Source organism: Megalobrama amblycephala, linkage group LG14 (assembly GCF_018812025.1).
Source record: "Megalobrama amblycephala isolate DHTTF-2021 linkage group LG14, ASM1881202v1, whole genome shotgun sequence".
In the NCBI taxonomy this organism is placed as follows: domain Eukaryota; kingdom Metazoa; phylum Chordata; class Actinopteri; order Cypriniformes; family Xenocyprididae; genus Megalobrama; species Megalobrama amblycephala.
Window position 1 is genome coordinate 40,859,019 of NC_063057.1, and position 23,296 is coordinate 40,882,314.

The 23,296-nt window shown below is 38.1% G+C and overlaps 2 protein-coding genes across 2 annotated transcripts in view; both read left to right on the forward strand.

Moving 5' to 3' along the window:
* The window catches only part of LOC125245269 (E3 ubiquitin/ISG15 ligase TRIM25-like), a 44,087-nt gene extending 30,901 nt beyond the window's left edge, over nt 1-13,186 (forward strand). The window contains exons 2-5 of the mRNA XM_048155806.1: nt 9,839-9,934; nt 10,020-10,253; nt 12,585-12,744; nt 12,898-13,186. Of these exons, the coding sequence (XP_048011763.1) occupies nt 9,839-9,934; nt 10,020-10,253; nt 12,585-12,744; nt 12,898-13,052 (645 nt within the window). The 3' untranslated portion in view covers nt 13,053-13,186. The remainder of the gene's footprint in view (nt 1-9,838; nt 9,935-10,019; nt 10,254-12,584; nt 12,745-12,897) is intronic.
* LOC125245291 (tripartite motif-containing protein 65-like) lies at nt 8,811-9,422 on the forward strand. Its single transcript, XM_048155827.1, has one exon. The coding sequence runs from the start codon at nt 8,916-8,918 to the stop codon at nt 9,405-9,407; it is 492 nt and encodes a 163-aa protein (XP_048011784.1). The 5' UTR covers nt 8,811-8,915; the 3' UTR covers nt 9,408-9,422.
* Nucleotides 13,187-23,296: the final 10,110 nt, after the last annotated feature.

A 23,296-nucleotide genomic window follows, 5' to 3' on the forward strand; every position in this document is an offset into this window, starting at 1 on the left:
TAACTTTTTTAATTAAAATGTACCTTAAATATGAAACTAAACTAAACTGCCAGTAGGTGGCAGCAAGTCACTGTCTTAATGAGTGAGTGAGTCATTCATTCAACCGATTTGTTCAAATGACTGATTTATTCAGGAACAAAGCTCGGATTCATTCGCGGATTCAGTAAGTATAACAAAAACATTTCTGTTGCACGGGAGCTCTGTTCTGTTCATAATTGTGAAATTGTTGTTGGTGAAATAAAGGAAAAAAACAATATTAACAATACTGTGTCTAAAATGTAAATCACATTGTTCATTTAACAATAAGTTGAAGGAATATTGCATTTGTGCTGATTTGGGGAAAACGGCACTCTTGCTCGTGTGATATTGTAATACAACTACTTCTTATGATATAATGACAAACTCGTTGGGGCAAAAAATGGCCGTGTATTTTGAAGTTTGAGGACATATAACTCCATGAATAGCTACATCACGCTGAATAAGAAGAGTAAAGAAAACGTGGTACTTATTAAAAGAATCACCCTTTATTTAAATATATGAACAGAGAAAATCGCTGTTAACAGATTCATTTCCCATTCCATGACTAGTAAAATAATCTCAATTTACTCTCTGTAAAATGGCGTAATCCACAGGGTGATGGACACGGAAGATGGGTAAGGTTGGTGGTGTTGCCACCCTTTACACTGACTGTAGCTAAGTAGCAATACTGCCACCTGAGAGCTCAACCAGGTACTGGTGATGGAGTATTTACATGTCATGATATCATAAGCGTCCTATTCATTTTAAGTATTGTTGTTATTGCCAATACCGGTATATTGTCACACCCTAAATTAACACGATATCGATATTTCATGCTTTGAATATCACGGTTATCGTCAATACCGGTATATTGCGACACCCCTACACCAACCCTGCTTTTTTCTGAAATGACATGACACAAGTTTGTTCTTTGATTCCTCTTGAAGTATACATACCTGCAAACTAGTTGCAAATTCTCTTTGCCAGGGTGAAATTGCAAGCACAATAAAGCTCACAAGAATTGAAAAGGGGCTACTTTCCCATAGACTGGAGTGAGACCATGGACGTCTCTCCAGGTGTCGCAGTCTTTCTTGGTACTCTGTGGTGTGACCGATCACTGTAGAGGATCAGTTCATGCAGAGCGCACATAAACCGACCATCTCTTCTGCTTTACTAGTTATAACATGAAATAAACATGAATGAACATCTGAAGGTATTTTGAAAGATACAGTACAACTTACCGAAATCCTCATCATGTCACATTTAATTGATCAGTCAGTGTTTCAATTGCAGAAAGATGTCAATAAAACAGATTGTTTTAACAAATGTCATGTTTGCTGTCACATTTAGCTTATATAAAAGGCTTATATAAAAAATGAGTGGAAATGTATTTGTGTATTATTATAAACATTTCCCATGTGTAATTTGTTACGAATCAACTTTAACCTTTAATATTATAATGATGTTCCCTGTATTGTTTACAACATTATTTGAGAGAGAGAGAGATTTTTTTTTTTTTTTTTGCCATGTAATGTAACTTACCTGATAGGCCCCAAATGAATCAATATTGAATTGAAGGTAATCGAATCAAAATTAAATTGCAAGCTTCTGAATCGAAATTGAATCCAACTGCGCAATTTGTCAATGCCCAGCCCTAGTGTCAATAAATGTTTGTTTATTTAACTTGAAGCAAATGTTGAAGTTTTTTTGTTGTTGTTGGTGTTGTTTTTGTCAAGAGTGCACCAGAATGTCTTTTCTTTTTTTTTTTTTGCAGGTATATCAAAACCTTTCAAAATCAACAGTTTCAAACTTAAAGAAAACACAAATGTTGTGCACCAAACTGTTTGCCGCTGCTCAGCAGTGATGTTAGCGTCTCTTCAAAGAATCTTAATTGCACAAACATAATTAAAACACAATGTACAGTCCAGACCTAGTCCTTTCTCATCCGTCACGTCATCTCTTCTCCCTTTATGCTTCCAAAGCTCCAACTTGAGATACGAGACCTGTGTGGTGCACAGGTGACGCTCATTACCATTGATGCCCATTACCATTGACGCCACCAGCTTCACTCCGTTCTCATACCCCTCTGCCTCGTCCTGCTTGCCACACCGTTATTCCAGGCTGAAAATCAAAATGTCATTGTATTGGAGTAATAGGCGACAGAGTTTTGGCTTTTGCTTCCCAGCTCCTGACTAACTTTTAACCCCAGTTTCACAGACGGCTTAAGCTAGTCCTAGACTAAAATGCATGTTTAAGTTGTTTTAACTGAAAGTAACTTGCACTGACATATCTTAAAATATGTTTGAACCATTGTTTTGTCTCAAGATGCACACCAGAATTTTTTTTTTTCTAGTGTACGTTTATAAAAGCTACTTAAATATCCTAATTGAACTAAGGTTTAATCCTGGCTTAGGCTAAGCCCTGTCTGAGAAATGTAACATCTGGATGGATCCGTTCAGAGTCAATAAACTTTGGAATTTTCAGAACGCTTTTAACCTGATGAACTGTTTTTAAATCACTAAATCGGCTCCGGCCGACTGCGACTTTTGGCAGGTTTGTGGACCCGTGAGGTTAAACAGAAAACTCCAACTTCCTAACTTTGGAGACTTCAAAAGGAGCATCCCCCTGGTGTGGGCCCAGAGACTGACCAGACAAATTCCACACACACACACACACACCACCCACACACACAGACACACAAAAACACACAAACATACATTATTGACTGCATATGTAAAATATAACTATGCCAAAATGTACCCGTCATGTATCTCAAGCGTATGCATGTTTCCTAATGTTTAGACTTAGTTTAAATAACTGTAGTTGAGTTAGTTTTAGTTTTAATGATGGAATTTTGTCTGTAAACCATAACTTCTTTTATACGTTTTTCTTACATAACAAGCTTGGTGTCTATGTAAAGCTCTCCTCATGCCTCATTCACCTATGTATATCACATGGCTTTCAAAGGCATTATTCTATTTGTTTAATGATATTGTGAAGAAAGTACTCCATCTCGAAATCCGATCTGATAGTCATCAATTATGCAAATTCAGCTAGGAGACCAGACAAAGGAAGAGCTTGCCTGCCAACTTTGCACCAATGTTATTGGCTATTCCACCTCAAGGAGGTGTGTCGGCTTATCTGTCATAAAAGAGGAGCACCAGGATTCTTCCGTGTGTTCTCCCGACTGCCCTGAATCATCCATCGCCCACTCACGCACATCCATCGCGCTCATCTATCGGGACCACCATCTCTTCGGCGAAACTAACTTTCACGGCCTCAGTTCAAACCCTCCCACAGAAACGGAAGAAGCCAATGAACTGCAGCAGCACTGAACTGAAACCAGCAAGCAAATTGACGCAAGTACCGTTTCTGAATCTTAGATCATGAAACTGATTTCTGTGCTGGCTTTCAAGGACTGTTAGGTTTTGCTACTTGCCTTCTCTCTTTCCTACTTTCACTCTTGTATGTATGTGTATATCCTAATGTATAGCCGTATAACCTCTGTAGGCGTAGTTTGCATATATTAAACACATTATTCATGCTCGATTGTTCTTTTTGCTCATTTCAACCAAAACCAGGTCACTTTAATGTTCTTCGATCGCTTTAGGCTTTGATGCTATAATAGGAATTGTTCTCGTGGCCAGAGAACAACTCCGCTTATAACATTCTAGGAGGAGTTAGGTTTGCTGGACGAACATAGTTTCTCTAAATGATTATTAAACAAGAACTAATCATATATGTGATTGATTATAATTCGTTGTAATTAATTCACAATATATATTTAATTCCCCCTTGGGTTGATATATGCGTCATAATTGATCATAAAGCTTTATGATTTATTATAATTCATATATAATATAACCCATAAATTGATTAATAACTGTACAACCGCTACAGAAACCAGGCCATAATGTGTTACTAACAATCCTGTTATACCCTAGACCATATTTTTTTTATTATTTATTCATTTAAAACAAGCAGAAGACAGGCCAATGATATAGGTAAATCATTGCCTGAGATTACTGATTCATTCTCACCCATTCAATGTCTTTTATGCCTGGGAAGCTGCATCTGACTCAGTTTCAGTCTTGATTTCTTCTGGTTCCAAATAAAAGAGCTGAACCAGCCATTAATATATTTAATTAATTTATAGTGCAATTTAGGAGAATTGGTATAATTTGAAATAAGTACAAGAAACAAGGCAAGACTATAATTTTGATCAAAGCTCTCCTTCCTAACATAGACAATGCCAGTGGTCAATGACACTGGTCAGATCATCGAACTTCATGGTCTTAATTTACATAGTTATGCTGATGATTCACAAATTTATTTTGCTTTCCAACCCAATTCTTTTTTTCCTCCCCCTCCATCATTTCTTGCCTTCAAGATCTTGATGACCTTACATTTAGAATAGCAGATTAAAGAGGCTGTGCTGTGACATGATTCTTTGTACGATTCACCTTGATTAGATTGTATTTAAGAACCTCTTTTGTTTTTTATGACCATGCCACCAAGTCTTGCACATGACAGGAATATTCTGAAAAGTAACATGGTTACCTACATGTTGGACACACTTGAATCACATAATTATACATGATGATTCATGCCTTTGTAAACAAAATTATGTCTTAAAATTTAAATCAATATATTTTATGTGAATGAGTGGGAAGGATGATTTTCACATCGTCTTGAAGAAAAAAATAGACTACAAGATCTAGTTCTCAAAAGTCTTGTGAACAAATGTTTAGTATTTGTTATATAGCCTTATTTCAGTGACTTATGTGTGGCTATTGAAAAAAAAGAGTTAAATGTGTATACAGTGTAGTGTTGTCACGATACCAAAATTTTGACTTCGATACGATACCCAACTTAAATATCACGATACTGATACTTAAACGATACTATGGCAAAAACCTAAAACAGCAGGAAAAGTAAATAAATAACACATATGACAGAACTTCTTTCTTCACCATTGTGCAGGCTGATACTTCTGGATTTGAGTTAGATTTAATATAATTTTTATTGTTTATTATTTTTACGCTCAATAAAATTGTAAATTATTTGCTGTTATGCTTTTTTATACATATAAGTGTTTTTGACAGTAAGATTATTGTAAAAATTATATTACTGTAAATAATTAAAGCAATGTTATTAACTCCCTGAGGTCTGAAAACGCGCCGGCGTGTTTTGCAGGATTTTTTTCACATTGCAGCAAAACAGACTTAAAATACTCCGTCATTTCTTGTCATAGAGACATAAGTAATATATCAATTGAAACTACAGAATGTCTTCTTTTATTTGTGTGCACTCAGAGTAAAAACACAATGTTGTGCTTTTTGTAAAATAAAGAAAACTAACATGATGCGTGATCTCTCCTCTCCCTCTGAAACGAAGTCCAATCTGATAGTTCTCAGAAAATGAACTATAACTTATGAATACTAATGACAAAAAAGAAACGTTGAAATGTCAGGTTTTAAATCGTGCAAGTCAAATCGAAAACAAACATTCTGTGTTTATGTAATCTGTATGAAAAGAGAGCCATGTCAGAAGTCTGTGATTCAGCTCATTATCCGCTAATGCGGCCACGCCCACGGAGCCAGCGCTATTCAGACGCAAATTCAGAGGCAATACATGCATACATCGTCTCAATCGTGTATTTATTGTCTTGAAAAGTGTTTATTTGGATGTTAAAGCAATGGTTAGCGATCTCTAGAAGACCGTTAGTTAGGAGGCCGTTAGTTCCTAGTTCCTTTTCTTCTTTATATGAATTTGTGGCCTAAAGGTGTACAGAGAGCGCCCTCCAGCTGCAAGTATGAATTAAAAACACCATTCCTGAAATGTCCTCTTCTTCTTTAGAATAATTTGTTGACTAAAGGTGTACAGAGAGCGCCCTCCGGCTGCAAGTATGAATTGAAAAAACAGTATCCAGCACTCATAGTGATGACAATAAATATTACTTCTCAGTATAGAAAATTGACATAAATATATAAGAATCCATCAATATTTCTCCAAATGTGCATGCTTTTAAGCTAAAAGCCTATATGAAATGCCATAGAGGTAACATAATTGTTCAGACACTTTGCATCACAGAAATACATTTTATTTTAAAGAATATAATAGAATACCATTATTTTAAATTGTAATAATATTTCACAGTATTGCTGTTTATGATGAGCTGAGACATGATTACAGAGGGTTTTTTCACAGCCTACCTGACTGAAAGGCCTCATTAATATGCAAGTCATTTCAGGTCATTATTATGTGATTCTTTTGTCTTCTCAGGTGTAAATGGCCCATTATTCATTCAGATTCACGCCTCCACGCATACTGTGTTTCTTGACAAAAAGTGTCTTACAAAAACTGAATCAATATATTGTTTTATATGAAGGAGTAGGCAGCATAATTTTTACATAATTCTGAAGCAAAAACTCTAGTCTACAACCTCCAGTACCCAAGTCTTGTGAACACAGATTTAATATACTTTTTTTGGCCTTATTTCAGTGACTTAAGTTTTTTGTTTTTTCAATAACCATGCATAAACATTATTCCTCCAAAAATACAAACATGTACATACATGTTCCTCACATATTATTGTAGCCTAGTTTGTGCTGAATACAGTGTAATGACACTTTTGTCATTTATATGTTTATGAACAACTGAAAAAAGCACAAATGTCAGGGCATGTCAAAACTTCTCCAAGCCCCAAATCAGCCTCAGACTCCAGAGAGTTAAAGCATAAATTGGTTTAAAATAACTGTATATACCCTTCACATAAATTAATTTTAAATTAATTTTATTTTTGCAACCAGATATCAATTATTAAACTTAGACTCAATAATACACCTCTTTGCGGAGGTCTGCTTGCATGAGTAAAATAAATAAATAACACTCATTTAATGTTTGAGAGCATAAACATAATACTGGTATCACACTAACCTGTCATTCTTTAAATTCTTTGTACAAATCGGGATGTTTGACAGCAAGATGCTTTTGACTCCCTTCGCTTGCGTTATTTTGTAACATCTTTTGCAGACGGGCTTTGTGGTGTCCGTGGGCTTGCCCTGACTGTCGGCAATGTAAGCAAAATAATGCCATATTTCGCTTTGTGCATCTGTTTTCTCAACAATTTGTGTACAGTCTGCAAGAGCATCTGTATTTGCAGCCATATCTCTCGTTTCGTCACCGTAAAAGCCGTTGCACAGGTGAGAGGAATAATAAACACCCACTCAATGTGCCTTAGAAGCAGCGCGCTGCATGCACACTGCCCCCTGCTGTCGCACATTAGGAAATACAGCTGGCACTCAAAGTACCGGTACTAATAAAATGAAAAACCGGACCGTTTTTAAAAGCAGGGTATCGCGATACCTTTCTAGTACCGGTATATCGTGCAACACTAATACAGTGTAATCAGAATTTAGCCAATAAAATGTTTATAAGCAACTGAAAAAAGACCAAATGTCAGGGCATGTCAACAATTCACCAAGGCCAAAAAACACCCTCAGACCCAAGAGGGTTAAAACCAACAGGAGCCCGAATAAACATCAAAAAACAGTGTCCAAAAACACAAGTAGTTTATTCTGAAACAGCAGTTTCACTGTTCACACCACAAACTATATTACAAAGTGCAGTAGTATCAAAGAAATAGAACAGGATTGTAATATAATTTCTCTTACAGTCTCAAATTCCATCATATCAAGATTCATTACAAAAACACATTACACAAAAACTGAACCTATCCACCTCTGATGCACAAGACATTGAAGAGATATTTCTAAGCTCAGAAGCACTAAGATTCACTTACAATAATGGTTTGGAAATAACCTAACGCATTACAAAAGTAATTATATTACAGAAATATATTACTTTTTGCTGTAAAACAGTTATATAACGCATTACTAATACAATTTGGGTAATATTATACTTACTACAATTTCAAATTGTTACGCGCATGCCTAATGTATGACTCCTGTATGTCACTGTAATTGTCTTTACCTTCATTACAATTGTCATCCATCAAACTTTATAAGCGACACTGTTTTTATTTATCCAACTGAGAGATGTAATTTGTGTATACTATGTTACTAATTGGGTGTTTTGAGCCGCCGTTCAGTCTGTATTTCACACAGCGTGATGAGAAACGGCTGCTCCAAAACAATTGCAGAATATGCACATTTAATTTAACGTATTAATAATACAATTAATGAATTATATTTATATATTAAAATTAATTTTAAGTTATCTCCAAGCTCCCATGGAGGATCACTGGTCTACACAGTGATTATGCTATACCACATCACCCTCCACTGGATGTATAATGAACAGCAATAAACTACATTTTATGCCGTTAAACTTCTGTGGTTATTTTGGTGAAAGTAACTCAAAAGTAATGCAAAAGTAGTGTAACGCATTACAATTCAGACACAGTAATATTGTAATGTAACTAATTACTTTCAAATGACAGTAACTAGTAATATATAATGTATTACATTTTGGAAGTAACTTGCCTGACTCTGAAAATAACCAATTTGGGGGAACAAGTTCTTCAGCTGATGCCAGTGAAGCTGATTTATTTAAAATTAGTCTTTATAAAACTGGGAACATCATAACTTAAAAATATTGATGTAACCAATTACCTTATTTAGGTTTACAGTGTAACCCTGTCGTAAGATGAATTCTGCACTCGTTTCTAAGTTAGATTTTAGTGAAAACTAAAAACTAGCAGGAATGAGGCTCTTCAGGACCAGGAATGAGGAAGCTGCGTTACAGACACTCCTGTTTTGCACATGTCACTCAAACACAGAACCAGGAAACAGGAATCACCTGAGTTCAGAGAAAGTGAAACTGAAGTGTAGTTGAGCTGTTGTGTGTTTGTGTCTCTGTATTCATGCAGTAAAATGGCAGAAGCCAAAATTTCTCAGGAGGAGTTAATGTGTCCAATGTGTCTGGATCTCCTGAAGGATCCAGTGGCCATTCCCTGTGGGCACAGTTACTGTAAGATCTGTATTACAGGCTGCTGGGATCAGGAGGATCAGATGAGAGTCTACAGCTGCCCTCAGTGCAGACAGACCTTCAGTCCAAGACCTGCTTTAGCTAAAAACACCATTCTGGCTGAAATGGTGGAGAAACTGAAGAAGATTAAACTTCCTGCTGACTTTTACGCTGGAGCTGGAGATGTGCAGTGTGAGGAATTTCACTCTCGTAAGCCACATAAAGTGACTGAATCCACTGGACGACTGCAGGAGATGATCTGCCCGAAACACGACAAGATCCTTGAGGTTTTCTGCCGCACTGACCAGAAGTGTATATGTGTGCTGTGTACGATGGATGAACATAAAAACCACAACACTGTATCAGTTGCTGCACAGAGGAGAGAGAAACAAGTATGAACTTTCTACTGGCTTCATACCCAGCAAGCTAAACACTTCTCAATAACAAGTCTTGACAAAAGGATGGCATCGTTCAGATGATTTTCTGAGTAAAATATGTAAAACTATAAAGAAAAAAGATTAAATAAACATGAAAAATTTTGAGTCCAATTATTATTCAACATGAGATAATCATGCAAAATGTTTACACAATGTACATACTGTACTGAGAGATAAATGTTTAATAAGATCTTAAGCAGTACAAATATTTTATAATATGAACAGAACTATGAATTTCACAATGATGTATTATGAAAACGATTACTTCTACCTGTAATCCCTCATAAACATACATAATAGCCTAAATCTATAATAATAATAATAATCTGGATTCATACCTGTTGACTTGATGATTTACGTGATGTTTCTCCTGCCATTGGTTTGTCCTTTAGCACCAGCTGAAGGAGATGCAGAGGTGGTTCCAGCAGAGGATCCAGCAGAGAGAGAAAGATCTTCAGCAGCTGAGAGAGGCTGTGGAGTCTCATAAGGTGAGTCTGGAGAAGAAGAGACGTTTGAGAAGTCTCAGTCAGACTTACTGAAGCCCCTGTGTGATTGTGATGTGTGTCCTAACAGCGCTCTGCACAGACAGCAGTGGAGGACAGTGAGAGGATCTTCACTGAGCTCATCCGCTCCATTGAGAGAAGCCGCTCTGAGGCCACACAGCGGATCAGAGATCAGGAAAAGACTGCAGTGAGTCGAGCTGAAGGACGACTGGAGCGACTGGAGCAGGAGATCAATGATCTGAGGAGGAGAGACGCTGAGCTGGAGCAGCTTTCACACACACAGGATCACATCCATTTCCTGCAGGTAACAGAGATCTAGAAGAACAGGATCATAGTGGACTTGAGCAAGAGACTCACAGAGAAACATTTCATGAGAGCAGAATGAGCCGTTGACTGAAGTGTTGATCTGTGTGTTCGGTTATTATATAATCATCAGTCAGACTCTCATCTGATCTTCTTCTTTTGAAAGAGACACACTTACAAATGCAGTTCAGCTCTGGAAATCTCTTGGGAAACATTTTTCTGAAAGATACATTGAGCTTCCAGACATCAACAGTTCAAAACTTAATTTATATTTTAAATATTTAGTCCTCAAACAGGAAGTGAGGCTGTATATTATTATCAATGCTTCAGCGTATTTAAACCACACAAAACCTGACCTTGGGATTGTGTCCTGAGAGTCCTTGTGGATTTCAGAACCACTAACTGCTCAAAAATTATAAATAATGGTCAATCTACTCGTTGCCTTTGAACTGCTTTTCCTGATCAAATCTACTCAACCCTGTCATGTGACTCAATTGATGCACTTGATCCGTTACATTCATGTTATTGCCAGATGTTTGATCATCAAGTGTTTTCCTAGAAAGTTCACATATTGTAAGTGGCACAATAATTTGTACCTCTAACATATATACACTCTAAAAATGCTGGGTTAAAAGCAACCCAAGTTGGGTTGAAAATGGACAAACCCTGTGATTGTGTTGTTTTAACCCAGCGGTTGGGTTAAATGTTTGCTCAACGTACTGGGCAATTTTATTTAACTCAACTATTAGTTAAAATGATCATATGGCTGGCTTAAAATGAAATTAAAATAGGTTGTAAATGAAAAATCAGACAAATAATTACTAGAGTCAACAATAATAAAAGGTGAACGTATTAATAAGCAAATTAATAATGTTTATTGGTTAATAATTATTCATTAGACTTATTAATAAATGTTCATTTATTAAACATATTAATAAATGTTAATCTCCAACATATTTTGGGTTCATTTTAAGCAAACTGTTGGGGATAAACAGTTTAGGACCCTTGAGACCAGATATGTTGAATAAAGACCCGGAGTCAAAGTTTTAAAAAAATAAATTGAAGAAAAATTTAATGAAGAATAGTTTGCAGTTTCATCAGCAGAAGCCAGCTTCAAGTCTCCCAAGGAGTTCGTAGGCCGCTCTGCGTACATTCACATTTCCAAAACAATTATACTCTAACAGAGTCTACTAACTACGTCATTACTTCAGGTTGGATGATTCTGATTGGCTAAGAAAAATAGACAAGATTAGAAATTTTCCACACATGGACAGATAGTAAGAAGCATATCTCCCTTCATCACAGTGATAACGAGGGGGACCCTGGATTTAGGTACCGGATGTCCTTTTGGGGTCATGACATGACGTCTGCTGGTCTCAAGCAGAATGCCAGTTGTCCAGTACAAAGGGACCTGCACAAAACTCTTAGCACACATACACAGATACACATGATTCACAGCTTCTTCAAGGCTGAAGTTGATCTGAGCTCTGCTCTGAGCAGGAAACTTTCCCCAAAACATACAGATAACATGTTCTTTTCTCTCAGTGAGAGGTACAGAGGAAAATAGATGCTTTAACATACATTGAAGAAGTCATTCAAATATTTTAACAGAAATATAAATGTTGATTAATAACTTAAAAGATATATATTGAAGCAGCAGTGGATTCCAGAATCCACCCCTTCAAAACAATACAGTAATTTCTAAATAATAGTTGAGTTAAATAAAACCTTTTCATTGCCATTAGAGTGAAATTACTGACCCTAAACATAAAAACTTTATGAAAATGCTCATTTTAGAAGAACATTTCAGATGGCACTTAAAGGCTTTTGCATCTGAAGTCTTTAAAGTGAATGAACATGAGAAGAATGAAGCTGATACTGTAAAGATCCAGTCCAAACTGTAGGTGAGGTGATGAAACCAAGTGCAGTTTATTGTAAAAGAGTGAACAAACAAACAGAGCAACCACTTGACATCAACAGACTTGATAAGAGCAAACTTGACGTAGAGCAGACTTCATGTTGAACAGACTTGACTCACCGACAGCAGGGTTACAATAACACAATACACGACAAAGTAACATGGGGAAGTCAATTACTTTAAATACAAGACCTAAGAGAACACATGACTAAGACAACCAATGGGGAAGTGACACAAGGAACAAGAGAACCAATGACAAAATAAAAGACATGAAATCAAAACATGATGACAGATGCTGTGAAAGTGCTGGATTGAGGAGAGTTACTAAAGATCAAGAGCTGCTCAAATCTGACAGTAGTGCAGGTTATTGTCTAAAGTGTGGAGGTGATGAGCTTTGATTTCTGTTTTCTGTAGAGTTTCCAGTCTCTCTCAGCTCCTCCTGAATCTACAGATGTGAATGACGATCCCTTCAGTTCTCTCTCCTCTTTTGATGTTGTGAGAGAATCTGTCCGTCAGCTGAGAGACAAACTGGAGGATTTCTGCAAAGAGGAGCTGAAGAAGATCTCTGACAGAGGTAAAGTCCTGGAGATTCATCTGCTCTCAGAAATGATCCTCCATCATCTCATATCATGTAGAAGATCATATTAGAAATGTCTTAGAAACGGATGCAGGGATCATTTTCTCTTGACATGATAATCACACTCTTCATGTCTGTTGATTTCCACAGTCACTTTCACCAACATTGTTCACTGGACCAGGAACGACTTCCTACAATGTAAGTCACTAAGAAAACAAGCAGAAAAACTCACTGAGTGTGTTCATGTTCTTCCTGTGGAAGGAGAAAGAAAACATGACAGAAGAGTTTTAGAGTTGATCATGTAAATCAGATCATGTAAATCAAATATAATAAACACAGAATAATAACCAACTTTAATATTCAGGGAAGACTGATTAGACCGGCCCAAAAAAGGTTGAGATCCACTGATGTAAATGATGATTTTCACAGGATATCTGATAAACTGTACTGAGACACTGATGATACTGTATATTGAACATGAAGAGTTCAGAAACATTAAAAGATCAGATTGATAATTCCTGATTCTGATGTGTTTTATCTCCATCAGATTCCCATCAGCTCAATCTGGATCTGAACACAGTGAATGAATATCTCCAACTGTCTGAGGGGAACAGAGTGATTACTTACACTGACACAGTCCAGCCGTATCCTGATCATCCAGACAGATTTGATGGATATAATCTTCAGGTGTTGTGTAGAGAGAGTGTGTGTGGACGCTGTTACTGGGAGATTGAGAGGAGTGGGAAAAATTATGTGTTTATATCAGTGTCATATAAGAGCATCAGCAGGAAGGGAGGGGATAATGAGTGTTTGTTTGGATATAATGATCAGTCCTGGAGTTTGTTGTGCTCTTCCTCGAGATACTCATTCTGGCACAATAACATATGGACTAAACTCCCAGTAAAGTCCATCAGCAGAAGAATAGGAGTGTATGTGGATCACAGTGCAGGAACTCTGTCCTTCTACAGCGTCTCTGGAGACACAATGAGCCTCATCCACACAGTCCAGACCACATTCACTAAACCCCTCTATCCTGGGTTTATTGTTGGTCCTGGATCAGTGAAACTGTGTTGATGAATCAGAATAGACTGTAGAGAGATTCTACCCATAATGCTTTGAGCTCATGATGAATCAGTAACAGTGAGATGTTATAGAGTCTCTTATTTTCTCTTCTTTACATTAATACTACAGCTGAACTTCTGTCAGTGAAATAACGTCAGAATAAATGTGTGTAATGAATCCTCATATAGACAGTGAGATCAGTGTGTGTGTGTGTGTGTGTGTGTCTGTGTGAAAGAGATATGCAATTTGGCAGGGGAACACTCAATGACTATAACATCAGATTGATCAGAGATACATCAGAAGAAGAGAGACAGATGGCATCAAATACAGCACTTCACATTACAGTCGGTATGTATGCCATACTGTACACAGATTACCATGGTAGAGATTGCCACATTACTATAAATTAGGGGTGACCCTGAATAGTCGACGATTCAAATCTTCGATAGGAGGAGCCTGATTCGACTACCAATCTCACAGTCGAATCGTCACAGAGGTGTTATGAGACGAAATATGGGGGCGCTCAATATCTGATTTTACATAGACATACCGGTTCTTTCCCAATAGGTTAATATACAGCCTATTATGTTAATACTATAAATAAAAATGTGAAAAGAAAGAAGCTTTTAATAAGTATTTTTAATGTGCGTGAATAAATCCAACCACCCGACAGATTTAAGTTTCACTTCCATGATCCGTGACCGACAGAGGAGCATCTTGCGGCAGGGATTAAATCTTCAACAATGCCTGGGATAAAGTGTACAATTGGATGCATTTGAAATGGTAAAAGATGCAAGTTGTGCCAACAGCTCATGTCCTAGAACTCAACAACGACAAACACTGAGGTGCGCTTCTGCCGGCCAACGAGCTGACTATAGCGCGCTATTTGAAAAGACTCAAACGGACACCGGCAGATCGCGTCAAAGACTGGATTTTTCTCTCTCAATCAGGTAGGGTAGCTACAAGTGATTTCAAACTATTTCAGCCGGATGTAATATGATTTTTGGATGTTGTGAATGTTTAGCTAAAAAGCCACTCCAGTTTAGCGTTTATTGCCTCTGCAGTTAAAAAGACAATTGACAATTCTGGCTATAGGCCTACTTTCATTATTTTAATAATTTCTTTAATTTTAATTTATTTATTGATCACTCTGGGTTATTTAATTTAACTATTTGTGGCTTGTGTTTTGAATATAGCCTATGCTGCACTTAAGGCATTTTGCACTTAGTTAAAGCTTGCTCGCACAGACAATTTAGCCGATGTAATTTGATTTGCCGACAATTGAAATTTGAAAATGAAATTTATATCTATCTGTGTGGCCTTTCTGCAGTTATTTATTTATATATATATATATATATATATATATATATATATATATATATATATATATATATATATAAGGTTTATTGATCCAAAATGGTTTTATTAATTTTCTTCTATATCTTTGAGAGTGTTCTGTACATCGTGGCTGTGAATGTTTATCCACATTGCCTTTCATTTGTTTAAAAAAGATAAAATCATTGTCAGTTTCGTCTATCACTTGACAGGCAGTTTGGTCGGTTTATTAGAATGTTTCTCTGTGTTGTGTGTGAAAGAAAATAAAAGTTGTCTTAAGCCGCGGGTAGGCTCAGGGGCGGACTTTACCATTAGGCAAAGGTCGGCAATTGCCTTGGGCCCCGAGCTACCTAGGGGCCCCCAAAATGCCCCATTAACTTGCTTAAAGATTTTTTTTTTTTTTTTACTTCGTGCAAAATATATATTTCTAAAACTCCATTTGCGAAAAATGGCATCAAATCATTAGTGTCGCAGACAGGAGGGCCCCCCCCCCACCTCACTACATTGGACTATTCCATTATTTCACTTACTGCGCATCTGCGAAAGTGACAAGGCTGTAATGCGCCAAAAAACTGACGAAGAAGAAGTGATTGACAGTGATAGACAGAGTGTACAGAGAGAGAGTATTGACAGTAAAAATGAAGCGAAGCTACCCAAGCGGTGCTGAAAAAAGGAAGAAACAGGAGGAAAGCAAAAAGTTTTTAGCAAAATTGCCGAAGTTAACAAACTTTTTTGTGATGCCCGGCCCCGCTGACAATGACAACAACGCTAACACCATCACGACTGTTAGCATTGCTGCTAGCGTGGAGGAGCTACCCGTTGCCGCCGGCGCCGACAGTGCTAGCCCAGGCTGCTCAAGCGATATTGCTGCTAACGTTACATGCACGGCAATTTTACAGGATGAGGAGGATCCTTCAACTGCAGCTGCAGGTAACAAAACTTCCGCGTTCACTTTCAGTGACAGTGATAATAATGATGACTACGTCTATGACGAAAAAGACGACAATTCCATTTCCAATGAACAACTAATGAGTACTAGCAGTCATTCTGACCAATGTGTTACACTTGAACTTGAAGATGACCCAGCACTCTGGCCAAAACATCTCACTGACAAAGAGCGCTGCTCAATAGTGCAGAGAGGCCCAGTTCAGAGCAAGGATAGAATTTATCCTAAAAATCAAGAGGGCAGAAGATTTACAAACAGCAATTATTACCTGCAAATGAAGAATGGAGAAAAAATAAAGAGGTCCTGGCTCGTGTACAGTGAAAAAAATGACTGTGTTTTGTGCTTTTGTTGCCGCTTGTTTGGTAACCGAGAAAAGGCCACTCAGCTAAGTGCAGATGGGTTTAATTACTGGAAAAATCTTTCTGCACACTTGAGACAGCATGAGAGGTCAGCAGAACACATCACAAACATGGATGCTTGGCGCAATCTTTCACAGAAACTACAAACCAACACAGCTATAGATCAGGTAAACCAAGATCTAATTGCTCTTGAAGTAAACCGCTGGAAAGAGATTTTAAGACGACTTATTGCAATTGTAAACTATCTGGCAGAGCACAATCTTGCATTTCGTGGCCACTCAGACAAATTGTTTGAGGCTGGTAATGGAAATTTTCTTGGACAAGTGCAATTAATGGCTCAGTTTGACCCAGTGATGCGAGAGCATCTGAGGAGAATTCAGGCAAAACAGCTAAGTGACACCTATTTAAGCAAGAATATCCAAAATGAACTTATTTCCCTTGTGGCAAAATGTACAACTGATGCAATTGTAGAGAGAGTGAAAACAGCCAAATACTATGCAGTAATTATGGACTGCACTCCAGACCTCAGTCACAATGAGCAGCTCTCAGTGGTGCTACGAATTGTTAATTGTGAATTATCAAAGGGTGTCTCCATCCATGAGCACTTTGTTGGATTTCTTCAGGCACTTGACACAACAGGAAAAGGCTTATGTGAGACATTTTTAGGCCAACTAGAAACACTAGGATTGGATCTTTGCAATTGTCGAGGCCAGTCTTACGATAACGGGAGCAACATGCAGGGTAAAAAGCAGGGAGTCCAAAAGAGAGTGCTGGAAATAAACAACAAAGCGTTATATGTTCCTTGTGGAAGTCACACACTGAACCTTGTTGTTGGTGATGCAGCCAAGTCCTCCGTGACGTCCATCAGCTTCTTTGGGCTGATACAGCGACTTTACAATCTTTTCAGCTCTTCAGTTCAACGTTGGAGTATTCTCAAAGAACACGTCAAGAATTTGACACTTAAAGCATTGTCAACAACCAGGTGGGAGTGTAGAGTTGAAGCTGTGAAAGCTGTTCGCTACCAGCTGCCTGAAATCGTGAAGGCATTAACTGCTTTAAAGGAGTACGCCACAGAGAAAAGAGATGCAGATGTTGTCTCAACAGCTGAAAGCATCTGCAAGGAGCTGCAGAAATGGCCTTTTGTGGTAAGTACCATTGTGTGGTACAATGTGTTGTTCCAGATAAACAAAGTGAGCAAGATCCTTCAGAGCCCCAAAGTTTCAGTTGAGACAGTGAGAGAAGAAATCAGGGCAGTGAAAGAATATCTTCAGGAATTTCGCAGTCATGGATTTCATTCTGCGAAAACAGATGCCAGGGAGATAGCAGAGAAGCTTGAGGTGGAGATGAGCTGGCCTGAGGTGCGTCAGAGAAGAAAAACCAAACAGTTTGAGTATGAGGGAACAGAGAAGACTCAGTCAACTGCAGAAGAGCTCTTCAAAAGAGAGTTTTTTCTACGTCTAATAGATACAGCTCTTGTCACAGTAGAGAACAGATTTTCCAACATGGAAATCTTCTATGAGCTTTATGGATTTCTCTACTCACTCGACACAATGAGAAGCACTGAGAAGGAAGGGAAGCTGGATGAATGCTGCCACAGATTAGAGCAAAGGATGGATGACATTGATGCAGAAGATCTGAAGCTTGAGGTTAAGGGTGCAGTTAGGTCATTCCCGCCACATGTCTCATCACCATTTGAGATGCTTGACTATATATATAAAGAGAATTTACTTGACATATATCCAAATTTGAGTATAGCTTTCAGACTCCTCCTCACTCTCCCTGTTACAGTAGCTTCGGGTGAGAGAAGTTTCTCATCACTGAAACTAATCAAAACGTACCTCAGATCAACTATGTCACAGGACAGGCTGTCTGCTCTAGCTGTTCTCTCCATCGAGCAGGAAGTCAGGAAGTCACTGGACACTTCTTGTATTTGGGCACCAGATTTTCTTGGTTCTCATATTTGGGAATAGGAGTTTCTCATTGATGTATTTCCCATTTGAGTCAGTCAGGATAAGAGCGTGTGTTTCTCTCGGGTCCTCTGCAGCGGAGCTGTGGATCTGGGATGCTGGATCAGTCGAGCAGTGAGACTCTTCCTCCACTGGAAGCTGTTCAGGTTGAGGATTTTCTGTGAGCATCTCTGGACACATCAAGGGTTTAGAAGACTCTTTAGGTGCAGAAACAGAATTGAGTTCTTCTTTCAGATTGTTGATGAGTTCATCTTTGGTGCGGAGTGCTGACTTCAAGGCAGAGAGCTCCTCCTGCATTTCTATTCTTACTTCTGTTAGTTGTCTTCTTAAAGTTGATTTTACTTCAGTCAGTTCATCTTTAGTTTGCTGAAATTCTTTTGACATTTCTTCTCTGTGTTTCTGCAGATATTCAACCTCTTGTCTTAGATTCTTTATGTCGATTGTCAGCTGTTCCATGTTGTTGTCTTTCAGGTGGGACAGTATCAATTCTTTTAGCTCCACTACTTCTACCTCCAGAAGTGAAAAATTGTCTTTCATTCTTGATATTGGAGATGGAATCACAGTTGCTGAGGTCACTGTCATCTTTTGGACAGATTTTCTTGGGGATGCATCAATGTTCATGTCCTTGTTGTCATCTTCATCAGACAGCGCCAGCGTTTTTATATGTTCAAAATCTTCAATGAAGACTTTGAGAGCAGACTCTGATCCTTGGACCATGACAGTGCCATTTTGATATAAGTTCAGGGTTAAATATCTTGTTTCATCATTTTTTTCAGCATCTTCAAATGCTAAGATCTGTCTGCCTTTACAGATGCCTCTTTTTTTGGTAAAGGTGAAATGTTGACAGAAGGCAGTGTGCCATAAAGAGCTGTGTTCAGTGTAGAAGAGCAGGTTGGTCATGACACTGTGGTCTTGCTCAGCGAACAGTGTATCAGGCCTTTCCTTCATCTGCTTGTGTCTGAGCAGCTGCCTGGAGTGTTCGGAACTCTTCTGAGGGTAGATGAAGGGGCGGGGCCAAGATGATGCACTGGCCATAGTTGATTTAGAATGTAAACAATCAACTGAATTAACTGCCAGTTTTTTGTTTATTTTCTCTCATTGAGGATATAAAGAGAGAAAAATGAAAAAAATAATCCAAAAGGGGAAAAATTACCCTCACTGATTTTGTGGAGGGGAAAAAATGTCTATAAAGTACCAGTTTTGTCCAAAATGCTCTCCTTGTGCTGTTCCTCTAAGCAAAAACCCAAAGAGATATGAAATAGCACAGTCTGTTCAAAATGTCCTCACACTGACTGACTGAATGTGACACACTCACTCACACACAGACACACTCACTCACACAGACACACTCACTCACACACAGACACACTCACTCACACACAGACACACTCACTCACACACAGACACACTCACTCACACAGACACACTCACTCACACACACAGACACACTCACTCACACACAGACACACTCACACACACAGACACACTCACTCAGAGACACTCACTCACACAGACACACTCACTCACACACAGACACACTCACACACACAGACACACTCACTCAGAGACACTCACTCACACAGACACACTCACTCACACAGACACACTCACTCACACACAGACACACTCACTCACACACAGACACACTCACTCACACACAGACACACTCACTCACACAGACACACTCACTCACACACAGACACACTCACTCACACAGACACACTCACTCACACAGACACACTCACTCACACAGACACACTCACTCACACACAGACACACTCACACACACAGACACACTCACTCAGAGACACTCACTCACACAGACACACTCACTCACACACAGACACACTCACACACACAGACACACTCACTCAGAGACACTCACTCACACAGACACACTCACTCACACAGACACACTCACTCACACACAGACCAAAGAGAGAAGAAGAAAAAGACAGGCAAAGACCAAAGAGAGAAGAAGAAAAAGATAGGCAAAGACCAAAGAGAGAAGACGAGAAAGATGCAAAAACAGAGACAAGGGAAATAAAGAAATGGTCAGAAAAAAAGGGAGAGCAGGAGAAAGTCAGTGAAAGAAAAAATGTAAACATTTTAAAAGGTAAGTTATTTTTACTAAAATGATGTCTCCATAATTGATCACTTATTGTCTTGTGTGTTTCTTCTCACTTTAGTAACACAAGACAGAAGTCCAAAAACAACATCCATATAGAAGATACTATCAGAACAACCAAGGTAAATGACAACCAATGACAGCTCTTCCCTGTGTAAATAGACAATACATATTATTGTACAGAGAAAATTTTATGTAAATACAATTTTACAGAGGATACATCTGTTAAACAGAATGTTGTTCTGTGTTTTTTATTTTTCTTCTTTTTTTCTTACAGATACAACTCCAGATGTCTATACATCATTGCTGTGTGAAGACTGCTGAAGAGAAGTAACAAGTAGGGCTTTTTTTTTTTTTTTAAATAAGGATTGACAAAAGGAGGGAAACAAGAGATGTAGAGGGCCCCATGTCTGTGTTTGCCTTGGGCCCCAAAATGTCTAAATCCGCCCCTGGGTAGGCTATAGCCAGGCCTTCATTTTCCGTGTCCCGCTCCATCTCGTGCACAGTTCAGCGCGCACGAACCTTTCAAAGTGGACTCCACAAACTTAAATGTGACAAAGTCACTACCAGACCCCTTCAACACACAGAGAACAGAAGTTAAAAGACAAATACCTGGCTTCTGGCTGGCTTCTGCTGATGAAACTGCAAACTATTCTTCAGTAAAATTTTCTTCAATTTATTTTTTCAAACTCTGACTCCGGGTCTTCATTCATCATTTCTGGTCTTTGGGTTTTTAACTGTAAAATTCCCTACACCACCTTCTGTATTCAACTTATGAAGAAAGTGTAAAACTCTCGTAGTTCAAAATGCTTACGCTACATCCTACAACTTACAGAATGCAGAAGGTGGTCTGGCAGGATATAGCTAAATATATATTTAATTATATTAACGATAAACGACAAAGGATTAGTTCACTTTAAAATGAAAATTACCTCAACCTTTACTCACCCTCAAGGCATCCTACTGTAGATGTGTATGACTTTCTTCTTTGTGATGAACACAATTATATATATTCTGCGTAATATCATTGCTCCTGCTGCACTCAAGTTCCTTGATTATTACACCACAATGAGAGTATAGTTCCTAGCCATATCGGCCTAGAAAATCACAGCTTTTCATTTTCTGTCAGTCTTAGTACACGATGTAACTACAGAAGAGTCAAGTTTTAAATTGGAAAAACATTTAAACTCTTTGGTCATTTTTGAGCGAGATGCTAACGGTCTAATCAGATTCAATGAACTATGCTAAAAGTGGTACCTCCAGACCCAGAGATCAGCTGAATGGATTTGAAAACAGTAAAACTCAACTGTTTAACTCTAGGGGAGCTGGAAAATGAGCCTATTTTCAAAAAAAGTGGAGTGTTCCTTTAAAACACACTGCAAAAATGCTTTTCTTAATTAGAGTTTTTGTCTTGTTTACAGTCCAAATATCTAAAAATTCTTAAATCAAGAAGCATTTTCTAGACAAGTAAAAATTATTGTCTTGTTTTCAGAAAAAAATAAGTCAAAGTTTTTGCTTAAAATTGAGTTTTTGCTTAAAGGTGCCACAGAATGGCCATTTCACAAGATGTAAAATAATGTGCCCAGTAGGGATGTGCACATCGATGCTGCAGTATCGATATATCGATACTCGGAACCTACTATTTTGGTATCGATATTTTCTGCAAAGTATCGATACTTAATTATATTAATAATTTCTGCATAACTAAATGTTTTTAGCCGTGTGTGCAAGTCAATCAGGACGGTGTATGTATGATATATATAAAAAAGAAAAGCTCTCGCGGACGCGGTGGTATGACGTTACACACCGATCGGTCTGCGGCTGCGCATAGAGCAGTGTGCCACACTCACAACACTTCACGCACGCACACGGTCTCACAAAAAATGGCATGATCATGGCAGAGAGAAAACGTAGCGTGGTGTGGTGCTACTTTTCAAGCGCCGAAAAGGGTATTGCACAATGCAATATCTGTGATAAACGAGTCATACACAGCAGCAACACCAGCAATCTTTTCAAACATTTACAAACATCACACCCAGAAACTTATAAAGAGGCAGAACATAAACAAACAGCTGCCCAGTCTTCCTCTGCCCAGTCTGTCCGACAAAGGACATTACAGGAGAGTTTTCAGGGAGGCAAACCCTATCCAGATACAAAGAGCACAGTCATTAGTTAACTTGTTTACTGTACTCACTGTCTCTGTCGTAACCATTAGACGAATAAGAACAAATATAAAGTGCGTAGGCTATGTTTGTGTGTGTGGGGTATCCTGGTATTCTTTACGTTATAGGGACAAAAAACGTTACCACAATCAATACCAATGCATTTTGACTTCCTGAAGACATTTTAGGTCTCCATGAGGGAAGCAGCTTAAAGAATTATGTTTGTTGAAAATGTTACAGTGTTTTCAGTGATGTAGGTTTAGGGGAATATGTTTGTACAGTATAAAAATCATTACATGTATGGAATGTCCCCTTAATGGTAGGAATACCAGTATGTGTTTATGTATACTGTGTGTGTTTATATATATATATATATATATATATATATATATATATATATAAACATGGTTTTTGTTTTTCATTTAACTGCTAGCATTAACTGCTGCTGCTTTTCTGGAAATCATCTTGCGACCCCTCCCTTGCCATCGTAATATATAAAATAATATATGTGTCTGGTGTGTAATGGAAAACCTTTATCCTTTTCAGATGATTCCCAAAGAGCGCGAGACATCACAAGGAGCCTAGCCAAA